Below are 25,456 nucleotides of genomic sequence, written 5' to 3'. Positions count from 1 at the left end.
CACACACACACACACACACACACACACACCAGGTGTGTATATATTGTGTAGCAGTGCATCATGATACTTGAGTCCACAACATTATATTGATAATTGAATCCCAGTATCATGACATTTTTAGACCACCATACATACCATACAGTGTCAACCATGTGGCAGATAAAGACATATTCACTATTCACACGCACACACACACACACACACACACACAAACAAACAAACAAACAAACAAACAAACAAACAAACAAACAAACAAACAAACAAACAAACAAACACTGAACCTAGTGGTTTTGAGTCCCACTTTCTAAACTCCTGTCATATTGTCCATGTGTTTCCAGAGGTCTCAGCCCAGCTGGCCAGGATCTCCCACACCCTGACTGTCATCTTCCCCAGCTGTCCTGATGAGCCCATTGGCCAGACATTCATCAAGCTTCACACAGACACGCCCTCGTTCCCTGAGCTACATGTCAAAGTACGGGATACTCTGCCAGTTAATCCTAGTTGTGCTTCAGTCACTGGATGACGTCGAGTTGTCTGATGTTTACCACAGTTAACTTCATGTAATTTCATTATTAGTTTGTTGAGTGGACGTCTGTTTTCAAAACATTCCATATACTTAAATGCTTGGGCACACATGTACTTTGAAAATTATATTAGGGAGATGGATTATGCTTTCTGTCAATGCTGTGGTGTCATGAAAATAATTCCTACAGGAAACAAATGGTATGATCACCTGTAAGTTAGGTAATAGCTTGCTAGTTTTTGTTTACTGTGGACTATACAAACCTTGCTACAAAACAGACTATCTAAGGGAGCAGGGAGTTTATAGTAACATTTAATCTACAATTTTCAATGTTGCCCATCTGCAGCCAGTCCAGGGCTCCAGACTAATCTAAGCTGGCCACACTGGCATGATTAACTGATACATTTTGTCGCATAGTTGCAAAATGTTGTGGCACCAATATCTTGCATGGTATCGCATAGTGTATTCATATTCTTCATCACAGACTTTACAGGTGTATCATTTGTTGTGGTAATGTAAAGTGAAGAACATTTTATACCTGCTCATGAATAAGGTGCTACATTTGATGTTGCATTGAATGCAATTATTAATTTCAGATTATTCATATTATTATTCCATCATATAATATAATTAAGTTAACAACTTAATTATATTGATAATTAAGTTAACAACTTCCTTACGCCAGAAAGCCAATGGAAGCAGAACTGATGCTCAATCTATATACTTCTGCATGGTTAATGTTAATGTATCTGTTAGTAATTGTATGTTTCTTGTTTTCTTTCTTATAACCATCTTTCATTTTCATTTTCTTTTCAGGTGGTCAATATGATCTTGAGAACCTTCTGCCAGTGTGTCCTGGAGTCCTCTAAAACAAACCCTCCTAATAAGTAAGACATACTGGAGTCCTCTAAAACAAACCCTACTAATAAGTAAGACATACTGGAGTCCTCTAAAACAAACCCTCCTAATAAGTAAGACATACTGGAGTCCTCTAAAACAAACCCTCCTAATAAGTAAGACATACTGGAGTCCTCTAAAACAAACCCTCCTAATAAGTAAGACGTACTGGAGTCCTCTAAAACAAACCCTCCTAATAAGTAAGACATACTGGAGTCCTCTAAAACAAACCCTCCTAATAAGTAAGACATACTGGAGTCCTCTAAAACAAACCCTCCTTTTTTTTCTTTTTTCTTTTACTTTTTCTCCTTATTTTTTCTATTTTTCTCCCATCCCAATTTCGTATAGCCAATTCTCCCCTTCAATTCTCCCCTCCCCTGTCTTGAACGTTGCTAGACTATGTCTCCCACTGGTCGGCTGTAGTGAGGATAGAAGCCTTGCATCACGTGTCCCCTCCGGTACACGAGGAGGCAGCCTGTCGCATCTTTTCACCAGACAGCGCGGACTCTCAGTGGCGAGGAGTAACGCGTGGGAGGCTCACGCTGCCCCCGATACTTCCTGTCTCTGCTGTACAGGCGTCACCCAACCGACCTGTAGGAGTCGCTGTCCACAACGTCCAATCCCCACCCATCGACTTTCCAACCCGCTACCTCTGCCAATTGAGATAGTATGACGACTGGACCAAGCCGCAGGCAACGCTGACTCGGGGGGTCGAGACCGGAGTCTCTTGCATTGGTGACGAGCGCAATCTCCGCTACGCCACCCAGCCGCCCTAAAACAAACCCTCCTAATAAGTAAGACGTACTGGAGTCCTCTAAAACAAACCGTCCTAATAAGTAAGACATACTGGAGTCCTTTAAAACAAACCCTCCTAATAAGTAAGACATACTGGAGTCCTCTAAAACAAACCCTCCTAATAAGTAAGACATACTGGAGTCCTCTAAAACAAACTGTCCTAATAAGTAAGACATACTGGAGTCCTTTAGAACAAATCCCCCTAATAAGTAAGACGTACTGGAGTCTTTTAGAACAAACCCTCCTAATAAGTAAGACATACTGGAGTCCTCTAAAACAAACCGTCCTAATAAGTAAGACATAGTGGAGTCCTTTAGAACAAACCCCCCAGTGCAATACTAAGTGGGGCTCTTTTGCCTAGAGGTTGATGTTTGACAGCATTACAGATTCTACCTTTAACCTTTTGTGATCTTGGACTCTCGTTCCTTGGCTCTCTCAGGCTCAGTTTTGATGGAGCTAGACTATTCTGGGCCGTTTCAAACATGATCATGGCTTTGTTGTTTCCTAAGTGTTTCCTATTCCAATCAGGAGTACATGCATATGACATCTTAACCCGTATATTAATGTTATTAAGAGACTGTCCCTGTTATGTCTGTGAGCTCTGTGCTTTCTCTATGAACCCCCAGACAGAGCCTGTGGGCGGCCCAGTTTGTCAGCGTTCTACTGGGACACACGGAGCTGGTCACTGCCCTCCTTCACCGACTCTGGGACCTGTTCTATAACCAGGTACATCTCCACTGTGTCTCTACTTCTACATGTACAGTGTTTTCTTTAGGTTCTTCATGTTTTCTACAGCTTTCCTCTATATGGGTTATTTGTGGTGCTGGCTGGCTGTCTCTCTCTCTCTCTCTCTCTCTCTCTCTCTCTCTCTCTCTCTCTCTCTCTCTCTCTCTCTCTCTCTCTAAAGATTAAAAAAAATACAAAATAAGATGGAAAAATTTAAAGAAAGATGGGCTTTGGGGTTTTGTCGTGTCTCACACAAGACTGATATGAAGAAGAACAAGATGTGATTTACTTGGACATGTCATATCTAAGTCAAGCTGTTCTGGGCCTTGGCCGTTGTTTTAAGAACACTGTCAGACTGTCGCCTAGTGTCTTGACTAGTTAAACTAGTTAAAGCTTTGTACAAAGAAATATGTATTCATAACAGAACTATGAACATGATTAATATTTTCGACCACAACATCATAACCACAAACCTCTTTCCTTAGGCCTCATCGCTGAGCGCAGCACACATAGTGGGCCTGGCAGTGTTTGTAGTCCACCTCCACGCCTCCAACTCCCAGAGTCCTCTGGTCCAGATGGTTCCGCCCCTTCCGTCCAAACCTGTGTCCGTTACAGCGGCCCTGAGCTCCGCCCTGGTCTGCACCACACACGACAACATGCTCTTCTGCGTCAGGTGAGAGACGCTGCCGGTGGCGATGATACACTGGGCAACTTTCTGGGCAACACGGCGGGGAAATGTAGCAACGGCAATGTGCTCGTCAACGGGAATGTCAAGTGAGGTTTATTTTATTAAATCACAATGCATGATGTCAATGGGCTTCACAGGCCCACAATGAAGTGAGACGGAGAGGAAAATATACATTTGAATTGATCTTGGCAACAAGAGATTGTCATGCAATCAGTACAAAATTGTTGAGACATCAGCTTGTTTATTTAACCTTTATTTTATTTAACCTTTATTTTACCAGGTAGTCACTTGAGATCAAAGATCTCTTTTTCGAGCAAGACCTGGCCAAAATGGCAGCAAAACAAAAACATACAAATACACAAAACACAGACAGAGACATAAAAGGCAAAGTGGGGCAAGGGGATACATTTGAGCTGCAGCAAACAAGATTGAATGGGATTTGGGGGAGATTGGAGGGTAGGGTAAAAAAGGTAGAAAGAGGAGGGAAGGTGAGGCTTTGCAGGAGGTTGCTGGGGAGAGAAGGTCAAGTTAAAAATATAAAATATAACACCACATTATGCAGTGAAGCATCGACATTCTCCCATCTCATTCTTTAAAATGCCCTTAATTTGAACTTTAAAATCAGATATGGTAGTGAGAGCCTGCAGTTTCAACGTTTTTTTAATTCCATTCCAGGCAGAGGGAGCAGAGAACATGAACGTGACTGCAACTTGTTCTTGTTTGCGGACGACTCAGCCCTGCTGGTCTCTGACAAGAACAAGTTACAGGTTGAAAAAACCCTCAGCTCTGAACTCGGCAGAATCTGCACCTGGCTCACTGATAACAAACTATCATTACACCTGGGTAAAACAGAGTCCATTCTCTTCGGGTCAAATAACAAACTCAGCAAGACAGACGGCTTCTCAGTTACAGTGGGTGACAATATTGTCACAAGGAAAGATGAAATTACATACCTAGGTTCCATCCTAGAGGCAAATCTTTCCTGTGACAAAATGGCATCCAAGGTCATAAAAAAAGTCAACCAACAAACTAGATTCTTGTACTGGATCTCCTCTCTGGTAAACAAGAATACCCTGAAGACTCTGGCAGGAGCACTCATTCAAGGGTACTACGACTATACCAAAGCACCTCAAAGGCGCTGAAAACAAGATTACAAACATCACAAAACAAACTGGTCAGACTTCTACTTGACCTTACCCCTAGAACCCACCTCACTCCTGCCCACTTTGACAACCTAGGATGGCTTAGAGTAGACGACAGAGTACAGCAACTTGCAATAGGCCTGGTCTACAAGATACACTATACGTCTAAGGTACCCATGTACATGTCAAAATACTTCCCAAAGGTCAGTGAATACCACAACCACAACACCAGAGGAAGCTCAACAAATCATGTTAAACCCAGATTCGGCTCAAACAAGGGACTAAACACGTTTCACAATTATGCCACATCAATGTGGAACGCCCTACCCAAAGCTGTAAAGGAATGTGAATCCCTACCCACATTCAAAACCGCTCTTAAAGAGCACCTACGGGAGGCTTCAATTCGAAACTGGCCACCGTAAATGTCCAAACCCCCCCACCCCCTCCTAATAGACAGTCTCCTTCCCACCGCATGTATATATTATCTCCCCGCCGTATGTATATTTCTCTCCCACCCACCCACCCCCTCCAAATGTACAGTCTCCTCCCCACCGTATGTATATATTCTCTCCCCACCGTATGTATATTTCTCTCCCACCCACCCACCCCCTCCTAATGTACAGTCCCCTCCCCATCATATGTATATACTCTGTCAGGATCTATGGGTAACAGTACTGTATCGTATATCGTATATGTCACAAATGTAACAGTACTAAATACCTGTATGTCATGTATGCCATAAATGTCATGTATGTTGAGTACCGGTATGTCATAAATGTCACTATGAATTGAAAATGGGGGACCCTGATGTAAACAAGACAAAAGTCTTTCTCTGGTCTGCATCCCCTTAACAATTGTGTGTATGGAGCCGTACTGTATTGTACCCATTCTGCAATCTGTTAAATAAAGTTTTCATTCATTCATTCATTCATTCATTCATTCATTCATTCATTCATTCATTCATTCATTCAAGGCCCTTTTCCCAAACTCTGTGCGGGTTCTGGGTACTGAGGCATATAAATAGTCCTGGGATCGTAAGCTGTAAAATGGGTTTGATGTGATGGTGAGGTATGAACCGAGGTAAAAATGGAGCTGACCAATAATTGCTTTATAAATGAAGGTGTACCAATGAAGCAGTCTACGGGCATACAGAGTGCAATGATGGGTAAGTGATCTATATCCGGTAATAAATCTTAATACACCATGGTAAGCAGTGTCCAACATGTGTAGTGAGGTGGAGCAGGCATTCATGTATAAAACATCACCATAATCTAATACTGGTAAAAAAGTGGCAGCAACTAGTTTCTTCTTTGCATTAAAAGAAAAGCATGATTTGTTTCTGAACAAGAAACCCAACCTCACTTTTAGTTTCTTAACCAGGCTTTCAACGTGTGGTTTAAAACAGCGGTTCTCAACCCTAGGGTGCAGCAGAGAGCTGCCAGGGGTTCCCTGAGATATATAAAAAAAAAAAAAAATTGGATAAGTGTGACCATTTCTCAAAATCTGAAAATCATTATTTAATAAAACACAGAAAAGGATCACCAAGTTACTCTGGATAAAAAAAGAAAATGTACAGACAACATTGTGACAAAGCTTCCTGACACATCTCCATCCAAACTCTTGGAAGAACTCATTGAAATCTCATCTGATACCACCTGGAGAGCTAGTTTCAGAGTGTGGTGCTGAGTACCAAGTATCTCATGATGCAGCAGTTAAGGTGTTGATACCATTCAGCACCACATAGCATCTGTGTTGAGCCTTGAGGATGACATGCGTGTTGCCTTGTCAAAGATCTCCCCACGTATTGACCGTATTATTAGCCAGCAGCAGCAGACCTCGCATTGAGCTAGAAATGTCCACTGAGTGAACGAGTGCTTATTTTCTGTATTTATTTATATTTTTTGAGAAATGGTAACTTGGTGATCCTTTTCTGTATTTAAAAAAAATATGGTCAAACTTATCCAAATATGCTATTTTTATGGAGAACAGTGCAGCTGCAACAGATAGCACTTTAGTGATCCTTTTCTGTATTTAAAAAAAAAATACATGATTTTCAGTTTTTGAGAAATGGTCACACTTATCCAAATATGCTATTTTTATGGAAAAGTGTGCAGCTGCAACAGATAGCACTTTAGTGATAATTTTTTGTAATTTTATTTAAAGAAATATGCTATTTGATTTACTACTGCAAGCAGTGTAATGTCAACAGTACTAAGCCATTTAGACCTGAAACACCTGTTAATAATGCATTATATAGCCTGCATATACACACAAATGTGTTTCCCGGTTTCTTAAATAAACATTATTTTGAAAGCAAGCACTTTTGTCATCATTGTAGCAAAAAAGACAGGACCGGAAAAGTCTTTATCATATGTAGGGGTGCCCTGGAATATTTTATTGAACACAGGGGTGCCTTGGCAGCATAAAGGTTGAGAACCCATGGCTTTAAAAGACAAGCTGTCATCAAGTAAAAAGCCAAGGTATTTAAAAGTTGACACAATCTGAATTGGAATGCCTTGCAGTGTGTGTATAGAGGCAAGACAAGGCACCTTTGTTTTGTATTTAGTAATTAATTAATTTAAAACAAGCTTTAGTTGCTGAAGTTGGGATTCTATTTCTTTCAAAGTATTTTGCAAACTTTCCAGAGCTTTTGTCAAAGTAGTAGCACAACAGTAAATGACAGTGTCATCAGCATAAAAATGAAAGTTTGCATCTGGAAATCTTTTGCCTAAATTATTGATATAGATTGTATAATTGAAGCGAGACAGAGAGGAAAATATACATTTGAATTGATCTGGGCAACAAGAGATTGTCATGCAATCAGTACAAAATTGTTGAGACATCAGCTTGTACAACGTTGCCCAACAATGTTAAAAAGTTGCTCAGTGTATCGCACCCTTATAGTCAATAATTGCATTAGAAAGAAAGGGTACTATTTGTCAACTAATTATTAGTCAATTAATCTGTTATTAGACTTTTAGGCGACAAATGTCTTCTTTTCAAATGCAATTTAAAAAAAATGAAATAATATAAATAATAAATAAAATAAAAAATATATATAACATGCACATACAACTGTTTGTTGTACCGCGAGTATGTATTGGGTAGCGTCTGTGGGTAAATCTGAGCAATATCTCACAAACTATAGGGTGGTTCACATTTCACATCACGTTTCACATCAGGCAACGGGTATTTTGGGGGAATTAATTTCCAGTATTCTCCATTGACTTTCATATAGTCACTGGTGTAGTACACCTTTTTACTGCCAGAGGGCAACAGCAGCAGCTTCAAATGCTGCCACCAAGCAGGGGGTCAGAACAGAGAAAGTGCTATGCTACAGACCGGTAGTTGACCATAGTGAGCACAGAGACAGTGCAATACAAGACAGTTGACCACTCCCTCCATCCCAGCATGCTTTGTGGTTGCAGCGAAATGTGTGGTTCTAGTTGTTTTATAAGATGTCAAATATGTTAATTTCCGTTTTATACCATTTTGAAAGACGCTAGTTTTTTGAAAGTTTCAGAAAAAAATTAAGATTCTGTGATAAACGGCCTTTACTGGAATACACAAAACACGTTGTCATTTTTCGGCCTATTTATGAATAGTTTTCAAATAAACGCTAGATTATCGATAGTATATGTGTACTTATGCACGCTATAGAAGCGGGCTGAAAAATCGATTGTCTTATTTCCTGATCGCACACACACACATACACACATCAGCACATGCTGATATAGGTGAAAATAGCTCTGATTATCCCAAGACTGGTAAAATAGATTCCTTACCTCAGATCAGATGTTCTCCAAAAAGATTATTCCAATTCCTGATCGCCATTCCAAATATCGATCGCGTTTATTGATCCAACGCTGGGTACTGGAAACACATATTCTCCGCTGTTCTGGTGGTGGGCAATGACTTGGATCGTCTCCGGTTACTTGTCTGACAAGTAAAATGTGGAAGCAGGACTTTTTTTTCTCCATGCGTTTCATTCAATCCAATCCAAAGGGGTGCAGTACCATCCGGAGAGACGATAGGGGGCGGTATTTTCCCTGTTCGAGTTCAGACAGATCCCCACTGGTAACGTGAGGCTAGATTGATGAAAAATGAATGGAAATCGATAATAAAAAAAATAACGATTAAAAACGAGATCTCTCGTCAGCTGGCACTCAACGGTTGGCATGAACTAACGAGAAATCTCGTCGTTGGCACTGAAAGTCATACCTTTTTCTTCTCTGTGCATCCAGTAGGAGTAGGAAGACGCGCACTGTTAGCCTAGCTTAGCGTCAGTCACTGGAAGTAGGTTCCTCCATTAGCCTAGTTCCCAACGTCTTCAGACTCCTACTGCATGCACAGAGAAGAAAAAGGTATGTATCTTCTTGTCTAACTCCAGGGTAGATGGCAAATAAGCAAATTTCCCAAAATGTTGGAGTTTTGCAAATGTTCAAGTGTTGCAAATGTTGTAATTGTGTGGCTTATTGTCTCTTTCTGTGTTATAGTGTGCTTAAACCCAGTTACAGTTATTTTTGTGTTTTAACCACAAGTGTGAGTATTATTTGAAATAATTTGGTTTTCAATGTAACAAGATTTGCCGACTTCTGGTTGGAGTAGCAGTTTGGAAATCCTTTCACTATTTTTTTTTTATTTTTTTTATCTACTTTTTTCTCCCATTTTCTATTTTTCTCCCATCCCAATTTCGTATCGTCCAATTCTACCCTCCCCTGTCTCGAACTCTGTTAGGCCATGCCTCCCACAAGCCAGCTGCAATGTGGACGAAGCCTTACATCACGTGTCCCCTCCGGTACTCGAGGAAGCAGCCGTTGCATCTTTTCACCTGCACAGCGCGATCTCTCAGCGGCGGGGGTCTGCGTGGGAGGGACACGCCGCCCCCGTCGCTTCCTGATTCTGCTGCGCAGGCGCACCAACCGACCTGTAGGAGTCGCTGTCCACAATGTCCGATCCCCACCCATCAGTTTTCCCACCCCTAACACTGCCAATTGTGTTAGTATGAACGACCAGCCAAGCTGATAGCAATGCGGAGAGCTGGGCTCGAACCCAGCGTCTCCTTCATTGGTGGCGAGCGCCATGCCCACTACACCACCTAGCCGCCCCCTTTCACTATTTTCTGAACAGTAAACAGATTTCACCATTGAAAAACACATTTCCCCCCTTACCCAGAGTGCTATCTATCCATCGAGATAGTTTTGGTGTAATTTGTTTAGTTTTGGAGATATCTGCCATAGAGTTATCTGCCGCCACTCCGATACAATGGAGCTGAATGGCACTCGGCTTGTGGCTTTTGAAAAACCCAAAAGCAATGTATCTTTCCATAAATCATGGCCCGGTTACTCAGGATAATACACAGACCTTGTTGTGAGCAGTTTCCTTTTTTTGATATTTAAAGTTTTTTTTATTTTTCTCAAACAAGACAATACATACACGACAAAACAAGACAAGAAATGATAATAATAACAATAACAACAAGGGGCGAGGGGGGGGGGGGGGGGTTGCAGAGCGTTACAAAGGTTCAGTAGACAAACTTATTCCAGATAGTGATCTAATAAAGTTCAGGGGACCTTGAAGGCCATCGGGCCTATCACTCTCTTGAAGAGACAGAGCAGCCTGTTCCATCGATAGCAAGTCCATGAAGTCCTTGCGCCAGTTCTCCATACTGAAGCAGTTCGGTTTGCGTTCTTTCCAGTTCAATAAAATAATCCGTTTGCATGCTAGAAAAGCCAGTGCTACAGTATTATTTACAATCTTTGTTTGAGCAGTGTCCATTTTTACACCCAATATACACATTATAGGGCAAGGATTAATGTCAATTTGGAGAGTAACTGACAGGTCCTCAGCAATGTCCAACCAAAATTTCCTAACAAGCGGGCAGTGCCACAGCAAGTGCATGAGCGTACCCTCTACTCCACACCCATGCCAGCACAATTTGAGTAGGGTGTGATTCATTTTATTCAATGTACAGGGTGTTATATAGGCCCTGTGTAGTATCTTTAATTGTATAATTTTATATCTAACACATTTTGATATTTTTGTACTATTCCTAAGCTTCTGCTTCCCATTGTGTTTCAGATATGGATATACCCATGTCTCGCTCCCATTGGACAGTTTCCTGTAGTTTCCTGTAGTTTCATTATTATGGGGGTGTAGTTTGGTAAACAGGTTTCGGTAAACAGAGCTTGCTCTATTTTAGCTGGACATGTGTAAGCTCACTCTTGTTCATTTCTCCACAATTGCCTACCCCACCTTTAAATGAGACACTAAACCGAGGTCCTGACTGAATCTCTGTCGTTAAAGAACCCAGGACGCCTATCGCAAAGAGTAGGGGGTTGCCCGACGTACCTGGCCAAATTCCCAATCAGGTCTCTGACATCAAGGCCACCTAATCATCCCCTCCCCCTTAATTGGCTGATATCAATCCCTGTAGGGGGTTGCCCGACGTACCTGGCCAAATTCCCAATCAGGTCTCTGACATCAAGGCCACCTAATCATCCCTTCCCCTTAATTGGCTGATATCAATCCCTGTCTCCTGAGCCGTTCAGCCATTGTGTAGTGTGATGTGAGCCTGGTGCCAGTGTATGGCAGCCATTGAGCCTGCGTAGCCCAAGGTTGGGTGCTACCAGTGGTGGTGAAGGAGGCAACGTTCCACCCTACGTTGTAAAGTGCTTTGAGTGTCTAGAAAAGCGCTATATGAATGTAATTAATTATTATTATTATTAAATAGTCAGCTGTGCTATTCATAGACACTTGTCATTAGACACCTGTAAGACCCAGAGAATCAAAAGGGCCAACCTGGATCAAAGCATTGTCTGTTACTCTGCTATCAAGATATAACTTTTGAATTTAGAACACTGGACACAGAAGAATATCATTACATTTATTGTAATGCAAACACAAGTTATGGAAATGTTGCTGAAGCATTGACACTGCAAAAGCAATTCTGTCAATCAAGTACATTCAGAATAGAGCACATAAAGATATTGCCTGCATAGTGCAGTAGATGAAAATGAATTGTGTGATGTATTCAAAGTTTACTGAAGAGGGGTAGAAACTAATTACATAATGCTGTGTACAGAGTTCTCCACAGTTTAATGGTGGTGTTGCACCACCTAGTGTATGTATTTACAGTCTGTCAATGGGTCACTATCACAGGAGTTTCACTTGATAAAATTAGGTGCGCTACTCCAGGCCAAGCATCACTTTTTCACAAACAATCCTGCTTTATATTTCGTGTGCTAAGCTATTAACCTGACGTGGAGTAGCACCTTAAGCCGCTTAGAAATCTCTGGCATTTTCAAACCGTATATGAGAGGATTGAAGATGGGCGGGAGGACCAGATACATGGTGGACAGCATCATACGAATTACATGTGGCATATCAGAGGGGAGTCTGTGGTGGATGACTTCAAAAACAATAATGACGGTGAAGTGGATGAAAATAACCAGGTGGGGGAGACACGTCTGGAGCGCTTTTCTTTTAAAAGCTTTTGAACCTCTTTGAGAAATCAATAGTATCCTTGTGTATGAAAAGATGATGAATATCACAGGTGGAACGACCATAATGATTAACATGGTCAAACCATAAACATTGTTCGCTCTCGTGTCCCTGCAGCTTAATTTAACAATCGAAAAATTATCACAGAAGATTCTCATCATTACAAACTTGCAGAGTTTCAGCCTCATGGTCAAAACGGCAGCACCTCCGATCTGACAAGTTGGCAAAAGGCAAGCCGAGAGCAGGATTATCTTGACGGTTTGTTTTCTGATGAAAGTATGATATTGGAGCGGCTTGCAGATGGACACGTACCTGTCATAAGCCATCCCTGACAGCAGTGTGAACTCTATACCAGCATACGAGTACACCAGAAAACCTTGGACGATACAGGCAGAGTGGGAAATGATCTGTTTAGCTGAGAGCAAGTCAGTTAAAAGTTTTGGATAGAGAGCTATGCTTCCAAAAAGGGTGTTCAATAGCAAAGCACTAATAAAGATATACATAGGCTCATGAAGGCTCTTATGAATGCAGATAACAAATATAACAATAGTGTTACTACAAACGATAAGAATAAATAGCACAAGTGTAATTATGAAATAAAGGTATCTGTATTTTAACAATTGCACATGTCCTCCAAGTGTAATGTATGTTACATTTACATAATTATCCATGTAGAGAAAGTTCTTGGATGTTTCAGCTAAAATAAACATATTCTCACTGCTTCAATATATTTGAAATATAAGTACATTTTTTATTGTCTATTGTATTGACTACTGACTAAACTGCTTTCAGTAATTCATCCAACGAATGTCATGTTCTTTTGGACTGTTTAGCATTCATTCATTTAATCTCGATGCATCATAGAGAGCAAGCTTTCATTTACAATGATGTAGAGAAAATACATCACACAATATAAAAAAGTGCAACAATAAGAATCAATTAAAAACAATAACATTTAAATTATTATAATAATAAAATACAAAAATAAATCATTTGAAACAGCTGCAGACTGTGACATAATTATTTGTGATCAAAGATATAAACTGACCAATGGCTACCAGTGTATTGAGTTTCAGAGTGGATTGTAAAATTTCCATTTGTTGGGGGCAGAGAAGCTAAAAGCGGACTTCCCCAAGTTCAGTGTTAACTTTAGGTTCCTGAAGTACAAGCCAGTCAAACCAGTATGAACCAGTATGGTCAAATTGACAGGACCAGTTCAACAGTGTGGAGATATAAGATGGAAGATCACCAATAATGGCCAGATGCGAACAGATGCCAGTGAAGGTTTACGTCTCTCCACCAGGGAGGACCACCCAACCTTGTTATAAAGGATGCAGTGATGAGTGTCGTAACTATCTCCGGTGATAAACCTGAGAGCAGAATGGTGTACAGATTCTAAGGGTTTAAGAATAGAAGAAGCAGCCTATCTGTAAATCACATCTCCATAATCTAACACAGATTCAATAACCCTCTTTCTACTATTCATTGGGAAGTTGGCTCTGTTCCTATACAAGAAATATATGTTCTGCCACTGCTTACATACAAGATTATCTACATGGTACCTAAATATAAACTTCTCATCGATACCAAGATATTTGTACTGTGTAACTCTTTCAATATCAGACCAATTCACAGTGGATATATGGAGACCATCATAATCAATTGTTTTGTCTCTGGAGAACAGTATATATTTAGATTTATTTGTATTGAGTACCAATTTAAGATCAATTAGTGTATCTTGCAGGATATTAAAAGTTGCAGGCCCTCAGTGGCCTGTTGTACAGAATCAGCAATACAATAAATAATTTTGTCATCTGCATAAAAATGTGCCTGACAATTACCTAAAGATTTAATAATATTATTAATATAAATGGAAAATAAAACGGGGCCCAAAATAAATCCCTAATGACATATTTTGTGATCTCTGAAATCTGACTGCACATTACCCGTTTTCACACATCGAAAGCTCTCTCAGTTGGCTCTGAAACCAACTGTAAACCATTGTATCAAAACCAATACTGTATAACCTTTGTAAAAGAAGAGAATTGTCCACTTCAAAATGCTTTTGATATATCTATAAATGGGGCATGATAGGGCATGAATAGAGCAACATGATCACAAACCTTAAGCTTACCATGTGTCCTTCAAGATATTAACAACAATCTTCAGAAAATGATTAGGTGGTGAAATTGTAAATGAGAAGCGTTCAAGTCAACCTGTCTGGTATCATCGTTTTTATCTCATTCTCACATCTCAGTGGATCTAATTACAAATGCCATGCAGTCCCCCAACTAATGACATGGCATCAGCTCTTGGTCCAGTAAGTTTGTTTTGTGTATTCTGTTTCACTCCGGCACGTTGCTAATTTGCTCTTCAGGGGATGAACAGCTCCTGTGGACTAATGACCTGATGACCAAATTAACCTGTTTACTGTCTGACAGAGTGTACATGTGCGGACTCATAATAATGGACAATTATAATGTAATGTAACCTTGTTTACTGGTCATTCATTAAAGAGCACATCAGAAAACCAATCTCATGAGTACTTATTTAGGACACTATATTGGGCCGATATTGACCTTCTTTATCGCGATAAGCTCTTATCAGTAATCAGATATTGGCCTGCTGACATTACCATCTTTCACAGGCTCTAGCGGGCTCTAATGCGGCAACACTTAACACCGGAACCATATGAAACTAGAGATCACAACAGATTTGTAGCTACAGTAGTACCAACTGTGTTGCTATAGCTTACCTGGACAGGGGCTCAAATCTATGAATTGAATTGTCATATAATTAAATTATTAAATGGTAAATGAATTATTAATTTAAAGGCAGTAATGTATCCTTGTCATTTTTGGTATTTGGTATCGGCAGCTTCAGTCCAACAATATGGGTATTGGCCTTGTATAGGTCGACCACTACTTCTGATGTTTCGGTACTATTTTTTTTTTTTACGTTACCGTTCACACGCACAATATACGCTTACCTAGGATTTGACTTTATTCAACAACAAAGCAGTCGGGGAAATGGCAAGCCGAAAACGGTCGAAAGTGTGGTTATTTGAAGTTTGGATACATTTTTTCACAACTGAGGTAGGTAGATTACATTTTTAGAGACTAAAGTACCGAAAAAAGGTACCGTTGGGTACTGGTATCGGTTCAAACGTGAAAGGTACCCAACCCTAGTTTGAATCTAGTTCAGTGTTTCCTATACATAGCCTTATTTGTGATGGCCCACCACAATATCAGACAGGTCCACCACAATTATATTACTCAAACTACTAGTGAAGTAACTGGAATAAGAACGCACCCAGTAAAGTGCAGACCTCCACCAAGGCTTAAACTTTAAAGGTTTAAGTTCAGAATTATCCTACATATTAATGATGTTGTCAATCGGCAGCACCATCCATGCTGTTCTTCACACTGGATACTAACAGCTTTGGGTAGTTAGTTAGCCACAAACTGATGCAAAGTCAATGGGGCCATGCAGTACAACCCCTGAAATCAATGCTGAAAATGACTTTGGATGCACTGTGGAGTCGGGCAAGAGCGAAGCATCTCTCCTGTCTTATTGTGGGGAGTTCTACTGTAGCTGACTCATTAACTGACTTTGTGGAATGCTTCTCATAATGTTACCAGTGTCTGTCACCATCATCGGAAAGCTGTAAACAGAATGTTGTCATCAAAGTAACCATCATCAGCATCAGAATGTTATCATCAGAATGTTGTCATTATCGGAATCTTATAATCAGAATGTTGTCATCAAACTATGGTCCTTACCAGCCTCGGAATGCTATCATTATTGGAACTTTATTATCCTGTCATCAGAATTGTATAATAAGCACTGCAGTGTCATCAAACTATGATCTGTATCACCATTACAATATTGTCATCATCATCATCAGAATGTTAAAATTACAATGTTGTTGTCATCATCGGAATGCTATATTGAGAATGTCGTCATCAAAGTATCATTGTTCTCATCTACGGTGTGTTGTAATGATGATGTCATCAGCATTTGATATCAGATGGCAGAATGATCTGTGTGTTGTTGTGAACAGGTTCTGTGTGGCAGCCGTGTGCTACGGCCTCTGCAGAGCTGACTCTCTCCCGCAGCAACAACAACAACAACAACAACAACAACAACAAGACTACATACCCAGCAGCCTCTATAAGAAGGTACCACCGTTTGTTCTAAGAGTTCTTAGGCCTGAATGTATCAAGCTGATCTGAGACCAGATTTGACTCATAAGTCATAGTGAGGTGTACTCGGTCATGTGACCTGAGCAGTGATCCTGTATCAGTACTCTTACTCTCAGACGTGTGATAAATATGGGTCTTAGTATACAGGGAATGGACCTATCTCAAACCCTGCCCTCTTTTCTTGATCCTCCAATCACAACTGTCGCTTACCTCGGACAAACAATCAAAGTCAGGAATAGTGTGGTTGTTGTGAAGGGCCAGATTAAACCGAATATATATATTTATTTATATATATATATTTAATTGTATTTGTATATTCTCTAATATTCCCTGATATCCCTTGTATATTCCTTGTACAATATGCATTGAATATCCATTCTAGCCTACTGAACATCCCATAATAGTCTCCATTCTACTATTGGTCGAGACCTTGGTGCCAGGCTGCCATACCCCTCAGACCCAGTTCAAACGTACCGCTCCACATGTACGAACAAGTCCTAGTTCCGCGTAGGAATCTGGCTATTTGTTCATAGTGCGTATATATACTGCGCTACTAAAGTAGGACTTTCTTTTCAGTCCAGTTTCTTACCCTCCAATAGAGTCACAGACGTAAAGCCTCCCCACGACGCCACGTGTGGGAGTAAGGCCAAGTTCGCCTACCATCGGTATTGAGACATCGTGTATATTAATATTTGAATAGTCATATTTGGCACTATATCGTCGAGTTGGACGTAGTCTATTAAGCTAATAATAGTCTGTTAATATATAGTGCTTCGTGCGGTGAGAATACTACCGTAGTCAGTACCCCATCGTTTCGGGCAGAGAACTGGCTGCTTACCCAGGGTGGTTGACCCCATGTGAAGCTGCACCCGAGGAGCCCCAGAGCCGACGAGCGAGTGGACCTGTATACCGGATTATTCTACCGACGACAGCCCGCCTTCCCAGGCACGGATTATGCTTTGTATACTTTGATTATTCCATGGATAAAGACCCCCGACACTGCCGTGTGTTGGGACCCCCCCCCCTGGAGAGGACGCAAGGTGAGGAGACGCTCTGCAAGACGAGGTCGCTTCACGTCTCTCCCCCGTGGACCGGAGAGAGCCGGCCCACAAAGAGTCCACCTGCTTTCATCTGTGGTCCAAGGATCGCCGGCGCATTGAACGGCACTACAGTGGGTTCACCTGGGATACCCTTGGCCGGACGAGGCAGCCGGATTCTACCCCCCCCCCCCCTCCTACTCCTGTCGGCTTACAAGCGACCGGATTAACCCCCCCTTAGTGTATCTAGTATATAATCATTAAAGTATCATTGCTGTTATTCCTTAACTATTCCAGGTCGTATATTTACCACCTGCGCCATCAGAGATTGGACATTCTCTATTGATATACCGACGAATATTCTTTGCCATAAAAGTGCATACTATTTCAATTCATAAATGTAATTAAGTGATTAAGTGCTTGCTCTACACACCATTGCTGTGTAGTAATAAACGCATACTTCGACTTCGTACATTTGTGTTGGATCCGTTTCATCTACGTGAGAGTGTTTATGATAATATATTTATGCCGTGTACTGGGTGGCCGAATATTAAGTACAAAGGTAGTGGTAGTAAGTATCATATCTAGTAATACAGTCAGGGAATTGTACCCCTCAGTTACAATTGGTCCTTCGAGCCGGAGGGTAATCAGTGTAATATTAATATAGTGTTATTAATATTGAAATGGCCTATGATGAACACTCCACGAAACGATCCTCCTAACCAACGCCCGCAGCGCGAACGACGGCTCCCTCAGTACTTAGAGGCTTACGCTGTCAGTCAACAACCTAGTCTTCTACTAACAGTAAACGCGGTAAAACTAGAAAGTAAAAGTATGTCTAACCCCAACGCCCAGACTACCCCGACCATAGAGGCCCCTACGGGCTCTAATGTAACTGACCAAGTTCACGGTGGGGACCAGTGGGAACCAGACATGACTTCACACCCCGCCAGTACTGAAGAAGTAGTCCCCGATGAGTCCCGGGAGGAATACAACGCTACCGAGAGAGAACTCGGCACGGAAGAAGACGGGGAGAGCACCGTGGAGATAGAGCTCCAAGGCTCCGCAAGGAGTACCCCGAGGGAAGGCTCCCCTATACAACCGCCTTCTCCCAGCGAGGCAGAGAGGACCCTACAGCAGGCCTTCCTCATCAGCCTGAACGCCGCTGCTGAACGCGACCGACTGCAGATCCAGCAGCGAAGCGAACACGAGCAGATACGTCTAGAAATAAGACGCATTCAGATGGAAGAGAATGTGGCCCGAGAACGAGCCGGTGCTCAACGGGACGCAGCGCGCGACAGACAGCAGTCGCAACTAATAGAACAGCTGATCAGACGGACAACACCCTCTCCCTCCGCCAGAGGCTCCAGGAACTCGTCTAGACACACCTCCAGGGCGGCATCCCCTAGCCGAGTAAACAACCCTGAACTTGACCAACAGACGAGGTCTATACCCCCCACAGACCACCTCCCCCCACCGGTCCAAGCGAGACCTAGCAACCGGGAAGGAGCAGCATATCCTGTGGAGAGGCTAAACCAGAGACTACAAGCACTGGATGACCTAACTGAAGACGAAGAGGAAGAGGAGGAGAACCACGCCCGAAGACAGCACAGTACTCTACCGGACCAGGAGGTCCGGTACAGCCCAGGCTATACTCCCGCGGAGCTGCGCTACAGACCCCTGACTCTATACACGGGTGAGCACGACGCACGACCCGCACCGAGGAACAGCACCTGGACAAGCGGGCCATGGTACACTGCCGGTACCAGCCCATACCAAGGAGCGGGAGGAGACTCGCCTAGGAGGCCTCTCCCCCAACGCTCGCCGATGTATCCACAGTCAGCGTCATACATTGGCACGCCTATGGTACCCGACTTCACCCAAGAGAACCGGGCCCAGTATACAGAACTCCGCATGTGTCTGGAGACCATGTTGGTGGATGTATTGGATGAACGCCACAAATACGCCATCCTACTGAAGCACTTAAAGGTGCCCCGCGCACATAATATAGCGCTCGCCTACGCGACTTCCACCACCCCATACACAGCAGCGCTGGTAGCATTGGACCAGAGGTATGGGCGCAGATGGGATTACGTGATCCAGGAGATCCGACACATCGACCGCTTACCCCCAGCAATAGACAATCGAGCACTGGACGACCTGTCCATCAGAGTGCAGTCCCTGGTAGGGATGTTGGGAGCGCAAAGAGAGAAGGGGAGGCATGAACTTTACGCCAACTCAAATGTGGAAAGGATTCTGGAGAAGCTGCCGCCCGCTCGTCAGGAGCGCTTTAGGCGGCAGAGGGACCACAGAGACCCGAATGGCCCCGAACCGAACCTCCTCGATCTAGCAGACTTCCTGGCGAGAGAAGTCAGCAGCCTACGGCTAGATACATTCGGACGGAGCACCCCTGGCTCCAGAGAAGGAACCAGACGACTAAATGATGGAAGAAGATCGGTGACTGTGATGCACCAATCGGAGTCAGTACCGAGCAGCAGGAGCCACAGTACCCCCTCCAGAACGGAGAAGTGGAAGATAGTGTGCCCCTACTGTGAGAAAGAACACTGGCTAGCGCAATGTGACTCCTTCCCCAAGCTGAACGCGGAGGAAGCAGGTCAATGGATAAAGTCCAACAAGCGCTGTTTTCGCTGTGCGCGCTCACACATGGCAGCCGAATGCCGCTTAAAGAAAAGGTGCACCAAGTGCGATGGAGCCCATCTGGACATACTTCACGACAGTAACAGACGGCGCCCTTCACCCGCACCATCCAGCCGCAAAGCGAGCGTCATGTACATCGATCCCGCCAGCAGCAGTGGAGCCCGAGTACTCCTAAAAGTAGTGCGTGTGACACTAAGCTACCAGAATAAAGTCCTGGACACTTACGCCGTCCTCGATGACGGGTCAGAGAAGACCCTGCTGCTCGCCTCCGCTGCGGCCCAGCTAGGGCTGCGGGGAAGCGAAACCCAAATGACAATTCGGACAATAAGACGAGATTTGAAGACGATAAAGGGCGAGAATGTCTCATTCTCTATCGCAGCAAGCGGCCAGCCTGAGCGACGGTACCAGATTGCAGACGCTTTCACCAGCCAAGAAATAGGACTGTCGCGGTACACATACCCCGTCGCCAAGCTGATGGAGAAATATGCACATCTGCGCAAGTTACCGATCCCGCTCATAGACAATGCTATGCCGACCCTGTTGATAGGCTCCGACCATGCAGACCTCATTGTCCCGATGGACCGGGTTCATACCGGACCCCGAGGCTGTCCTGCAGCAGTCGAGACCCGTTTGGGATGGACTCTCCAAGGCCCGCTCGCCAAATCTCTCAACCGAAGTACAGCCACTAGATGTCTCCACTCCCGAGTCACAGAGGGAGAAACCGCACTCCTGCAACACGTAGAGCGGCTATGGACCGTGGAACAAATGCCCTTTAAGAACGGAAAGAAAGACATTCGCTCTAAAGATGACATTTACGCCATTCACCTCCTCGAGACAGGGACCAAGAGAGTCCCGGTCAACGGCGTGTTGAGATACGCCACGCCACTCCTGCGGCGAGAAGGAATGCCTACTTTCCACGCCAAGACAGACGCCACAGAACGGTACCTGCTGAACACGGAGCGGCGCTTAGCCAAGAACCCCGCCCAAGAGAGTGTATACCGCGCTGAGATTGAGAAGCTCATCACAGCGGGACACGTCACAAAGATGGACATTAAAGAGGCTGACCAGACCACTGAATCGTGGTACGTGCCCCACCACAAGGTCCATCACAACGGTAAAGACCGCATAGTATTTAACTGCAGCTACCAGATCGGATCCCAAAATCTAAATAAAGAGTTACTGCCCGGTCCCACACTCGGCCCCTCCCTACTCGGCGTTCTACTCCGCTTCCGCCAGGAAAAGGTGGCCATCAGCGGGGACATTAAAGGAATGTTCCTGCAGGTGAGATTAGTAGAGGCGGACAAGCCCCTGTTACGGTTCCTATGGAGAGAGAAGCCAGGAGATGAGCACCCAGCCATCTACCAATGGGAAGTCCTCCCCTTCGGAACGACGTGCAGCCCCTGCTGTGCTACATTTGCACTACAGAAACATGTAGCAGAGGACCCAGCAGCGGACGAAGAGGTCCGACACAGCGTAAAGAACAGCTTCTACGTAGACAACTGTCTACAAAGCCTTTCAACCCAAGAAGAAGCCGAGGCTCTCCTGATTAAACTCCGCGCCTCATTGATCAAAGGCGGCTTTGATCTCAGGCAGTGGGCCAGCAGCGATCCGCAAGTACTGCGCAGCCTCTCCTCCGAGGACAAGGCAGCCAGCAGCGAGACCTGGATGGCTACAATCCCGGGAGAAGCCCAGGAGATGACCCTGGGATTGGTGTGGCGATTCAAAACAGATTCGCTTCACTACAGACACAAGCCCCTGACTACGGAGCAGGGAAGGCCGGCGGCGGCGCCGACCACCAGACGGAGTGTGTACACAACACTCGCCCGACAATATGACCCGCTAGGATGTATTCTACCGTACACCACCAGGGCAAAAATGATTGTACGAGCATTGTGGGACAAGGACCAGGGCTGGGACGACCCCATTCCCGCACACCTTGCATCCACCTGGAGAGAGTGGGAGATGGAGCTCCACTCACTCCCAGGCGTTAATATGCGCCGAAGCTACTTCCCACCCACGGTGAGGCCAGAGACATGTAAAATGGACTTACACGTCTTCAGTGACGCCTCAGAGGTCGCATACGGATCAGTAGCCTACTTGCGGGCCCAAGACCAGGGGGGAGAGATCTACACAGCATTTGTCCTCGCCCGCTCGAGAATAGCCCCACGCAAGCAACAATCTATCCCACGTCTAGAGCTCTGCGCAGCCCTAGCCGGAGCGCACCTAGCCACGCTCATCCAACGTGAGCTCACCATACCGGTGTCTAGAACAATCCTGTGGTCAGATTCCACGACGGTACTCGCCTGGATCAAATCGGACTCATGCAAGTACAAAGTCTTCGTGGGAGTCAGAGTCACCGAGATTCAAGACTTAACCGAAGAGTTAACCGGAGAAACAGAGTGGCGCTACGTTGATACAAAACAGAACCCAGCTGACGTCATCACCCGGGGGATGCCCCTGGATGACCTCACCCGTCGCAATGTCTACAGTGACGGCCCCGCATTCCTAAGACTCCCGGAAGGACAGTGGCCCATGCCTATCCCGAGGGAAGCAAGTCCAGAGGAGGTGGAAAATAAGAAGTCTGTGTTCTGTGGATTGAGCACCGTAGCCTCCACCGACCCTAACATAGACGATTGCACGTCCATAGAGAGTGCACAACAAAGAACATTCCTGCGGTACCACCCGGAGTGCAAGTCCCCCGCTGATATGTCAGCAGCTAACTACGAGGAAGCAGAATTGCTTCTACTGCAGCGAGCCCAGAGAGACTCGTTCCCCGATGAATTGGCCTGTCTACAGGGAGGAAAGCCCGTCCCATCCGACAGCAGATTAATTCATCTGGCCCCCGAGAGCGACGCTCATACCCTCATCAGAGTGGGTGGTCGCCTACGCAGAGCCCCCAATCTACCGGATGACATTAAATACCCGATCGTATTGAACAGCCGACACAAGGTCACAGAGCTGATTATAAAGAAATACGATGAGGATGTACATCACGCAGGAGCAGAAAGAGTCTTCGCGGAAATCAGACGTTGTTACTGGATCCTACAAGGAAGAGAGGCGGTACGACGCTTCCAGCGAACATGTCTAGACTGCCGCAAGTGGCGCGCGCAGCCCAGCATACCAAGGATGGCTGACCTTCCTCCATGTCGCCTCCGAATCGGTGACAAGCCATTCCACTCAACGGGTATGGACTGCTTTGGCCCGCTGCACATAAAGAAAGGAAGAGGAACCGAGAAGCGGTGGGGTATTGTATTCAAATGCATGACCACCAGAGCGATACACATCGAGCTTCTCCCGACCATGAGCACAGACTCATTCCTTATGGCCTTCCGTAGATTCACATCACGGAAAGGAAGACCGTCTACCCTATTGTCCGATCATGGGACAAACTTCAAAGGCGGCGAAAGAGAGCTGAGAGAGAGCTTCCAAGCTATGGGCCCAGAACTTAAGACCCACCTCGCTCCAGCACAGGTTGATTTCCAATTCAACCCCCCAAACGCACCCCACTTCGGTGGCACTTGGGAACGAGAAGTGCGCTCCATAAAGACAGCCCTGTACGCAGTACTTGGGGCCCAGACTGTGGCGGAAGAAGTCCTAATGACAGTCCTCACGGAGATTGAGGGAGTACTTAACTCGAAGCCCCTCGGATATGTCTCCAGTGATGTGGCGGATATCGACCCAGTTACCCCCAACACACTCCTGATGGGGCGGCTAGATCCTGCATTACCCCAGACAATGTACCGGCCTGAAGAAGCGAACGGCCGACGAATGTGGAGGTACAGCCAAGTATTAGCCGACAAGTTTTGGAACAGTTTCCTACTGCACTACCTACCGTCTCTACAGACCCGCCAGAAGTGGGTAAAGGAGAGAGACAATTTGACAGAAGGAACAGTCGTCATGATTATTGATCAATCACTGCCCAGAGCTATGTGGCCGGCCGGCCGCGTAAGCAAAGTGATCACCGGTGCCGACGGCAAGGTCCGAGCAGCTGAAGTGCTCGTCCAGGGTCGCACTTACACCCGTCCCGTGGCGAGGCTCATAGAACTGCCTCGACTCCCAGACACAATCGATGATGACCATGACCCTACAACCCTATGACTTTGTGAAGTTGACTGACCCCTACAGCAAACCCTTATGTGTAAATAGACAACGCGATTAATCTGTCTCTGTTTAACTGATTAGGTCTGGGACCTATTCAGGGGGTGGCTGTTGTGAAGGGCCAGATTAAACCGAATATATATATTTATTTATATATATATATTTAATTGTATTTGTATATTCTCTAATATTCCCTGATATCCCTTGTATATTCCTTGTACAATATGCATTGAATATCCATTCTAGCCTACTGAACATCCCATAATAGTCTCCATTCTACTATTGGTCGAGACCTTGGTGCCAGGCTGCCATACCCCTCAGACCCAGTTCAAACGTACCGCTCCACATGTACGAACAAGTCCTAGTTCCGCGTAGGAATCTGGCTACCGCACCACTAATGGGACTATTTGTTCATAGTGCGTATATATACTGCGCTACTAAAGTAGGACTTTCTTTTCAGTCCAGTTTCTTACCCTCCAATAGAGTCACAGACGTAAAGCCTCCCCACGACGCCACGTGTGGGAGTAAGGCCAAGTTCGCCTACCATCGGTATTGAGACATCGTGTATATTAATATTTGAATAGATATATTTGGCACTATATCGTCGAGTTGGACGTAGTCTATTAAGCTAATAATAGTCTGTTAATATATAGTGCTTCGTGCGGTGAGAATACTACCGTAGTCAGTACCCCATCGTTTCGGGCAGAGAACTGGCTGCTTACCCAGGGTGGTTGACCCCATGTGAAGCTGCACCCGAGGAGCCCCAGAGCCGACGAGCGAGTGGACCTGTATACCGGATTATTCTACCGACGACAGCCCGCCTTCCCAGGCACGGATTATGCTTTGTATACTTTGATTATTCCATGGATAAAGACCCCCGACACTGCCGTGTGTTGGGACCCCCCCCCCCTGGAGAGGACGCAAGGTGAGGAGACGCTCTGCAAGACGAGGTCGCTTCACGTCTCTCCCCCGTGGACCGGAGAGAGCCGGCCCACAAAGAGTCCACCTGCATTCATCTGTGGTCCAAGGATCGCCGGCGCATTGAACGGCACTACAGTGGGTTCACCTGGGATACCCTTGGCCGGACGAGGCAGCCGGATTCTACCCCCCCCCCCCCCTACTCCTGTCGGCTTACAAGCGACCGGATTAACCCCCCCTTAGTGTATCTAGTATATAATCATTAA

At 44.7% G+C, this 25,456-nt stretch overlaps 2 protein-coding genes across 2 annotated transcripts in view; one reads left to right on the top strand and one right to left on the bottom strand.

Moving 5' to 3' along the window:
* fanca (FA complementation group A) overlaps positions 1–25,456 on the top strand; it is a 104,052-nt gene that overhangs the window by 58,880 nt on the left and 19,716 nt on the right. The window contains exons 22-26 of the mRNA XM_084335098.1: positions 339–472; positions 1,340–1,410; positions 2,842–2,941; positions 3,427–3,614; positions 16,338–16,455. Coding sequence (XP_084191224.1) covers positions 339–472; positions 1,340–1,410; positions 2,842–2,941; positions 3,427–3,614; positions 16,338–16,455 — 611 coding nt within the window. The remainder of the gene's footprint in view (positions 1–338; positions 473–1,339; positions 1,411–2,841; positions 2,942–3,426; positions 3,615–16,337; positions 16,456–25,456) is intronic.
* Positions 12,016–12,945, bottom strand: LOC311244771 (olfactory receptor 52L1-like; the record flags this gene model as incomplete). Its single annotated transcript, XM_084334458.1, has 1 exon — positions 12,016–12,945. One exon carries the CDS (start codon positions 12,943–12,945, stop codon positions 12,016–12,018), a length of 930 nt encoding a protein of 309 aa, XP_084190584.1.

The sequence above is a fragment of the Notolepis coatsorum genome (assembly GCF_963971535.1).
Source record: "Notolepis coatsorum genome assembly, chromosome: 18".
NCBI lineage: Eukaryota > Metazoa > Chordata > Actinopteri > Aulopiformes > Paralepididae > Notolepis > Notolepis coatsorum.
This window is presented reverse-complemented; position numbering and strand designations above follow the sequence as displayed.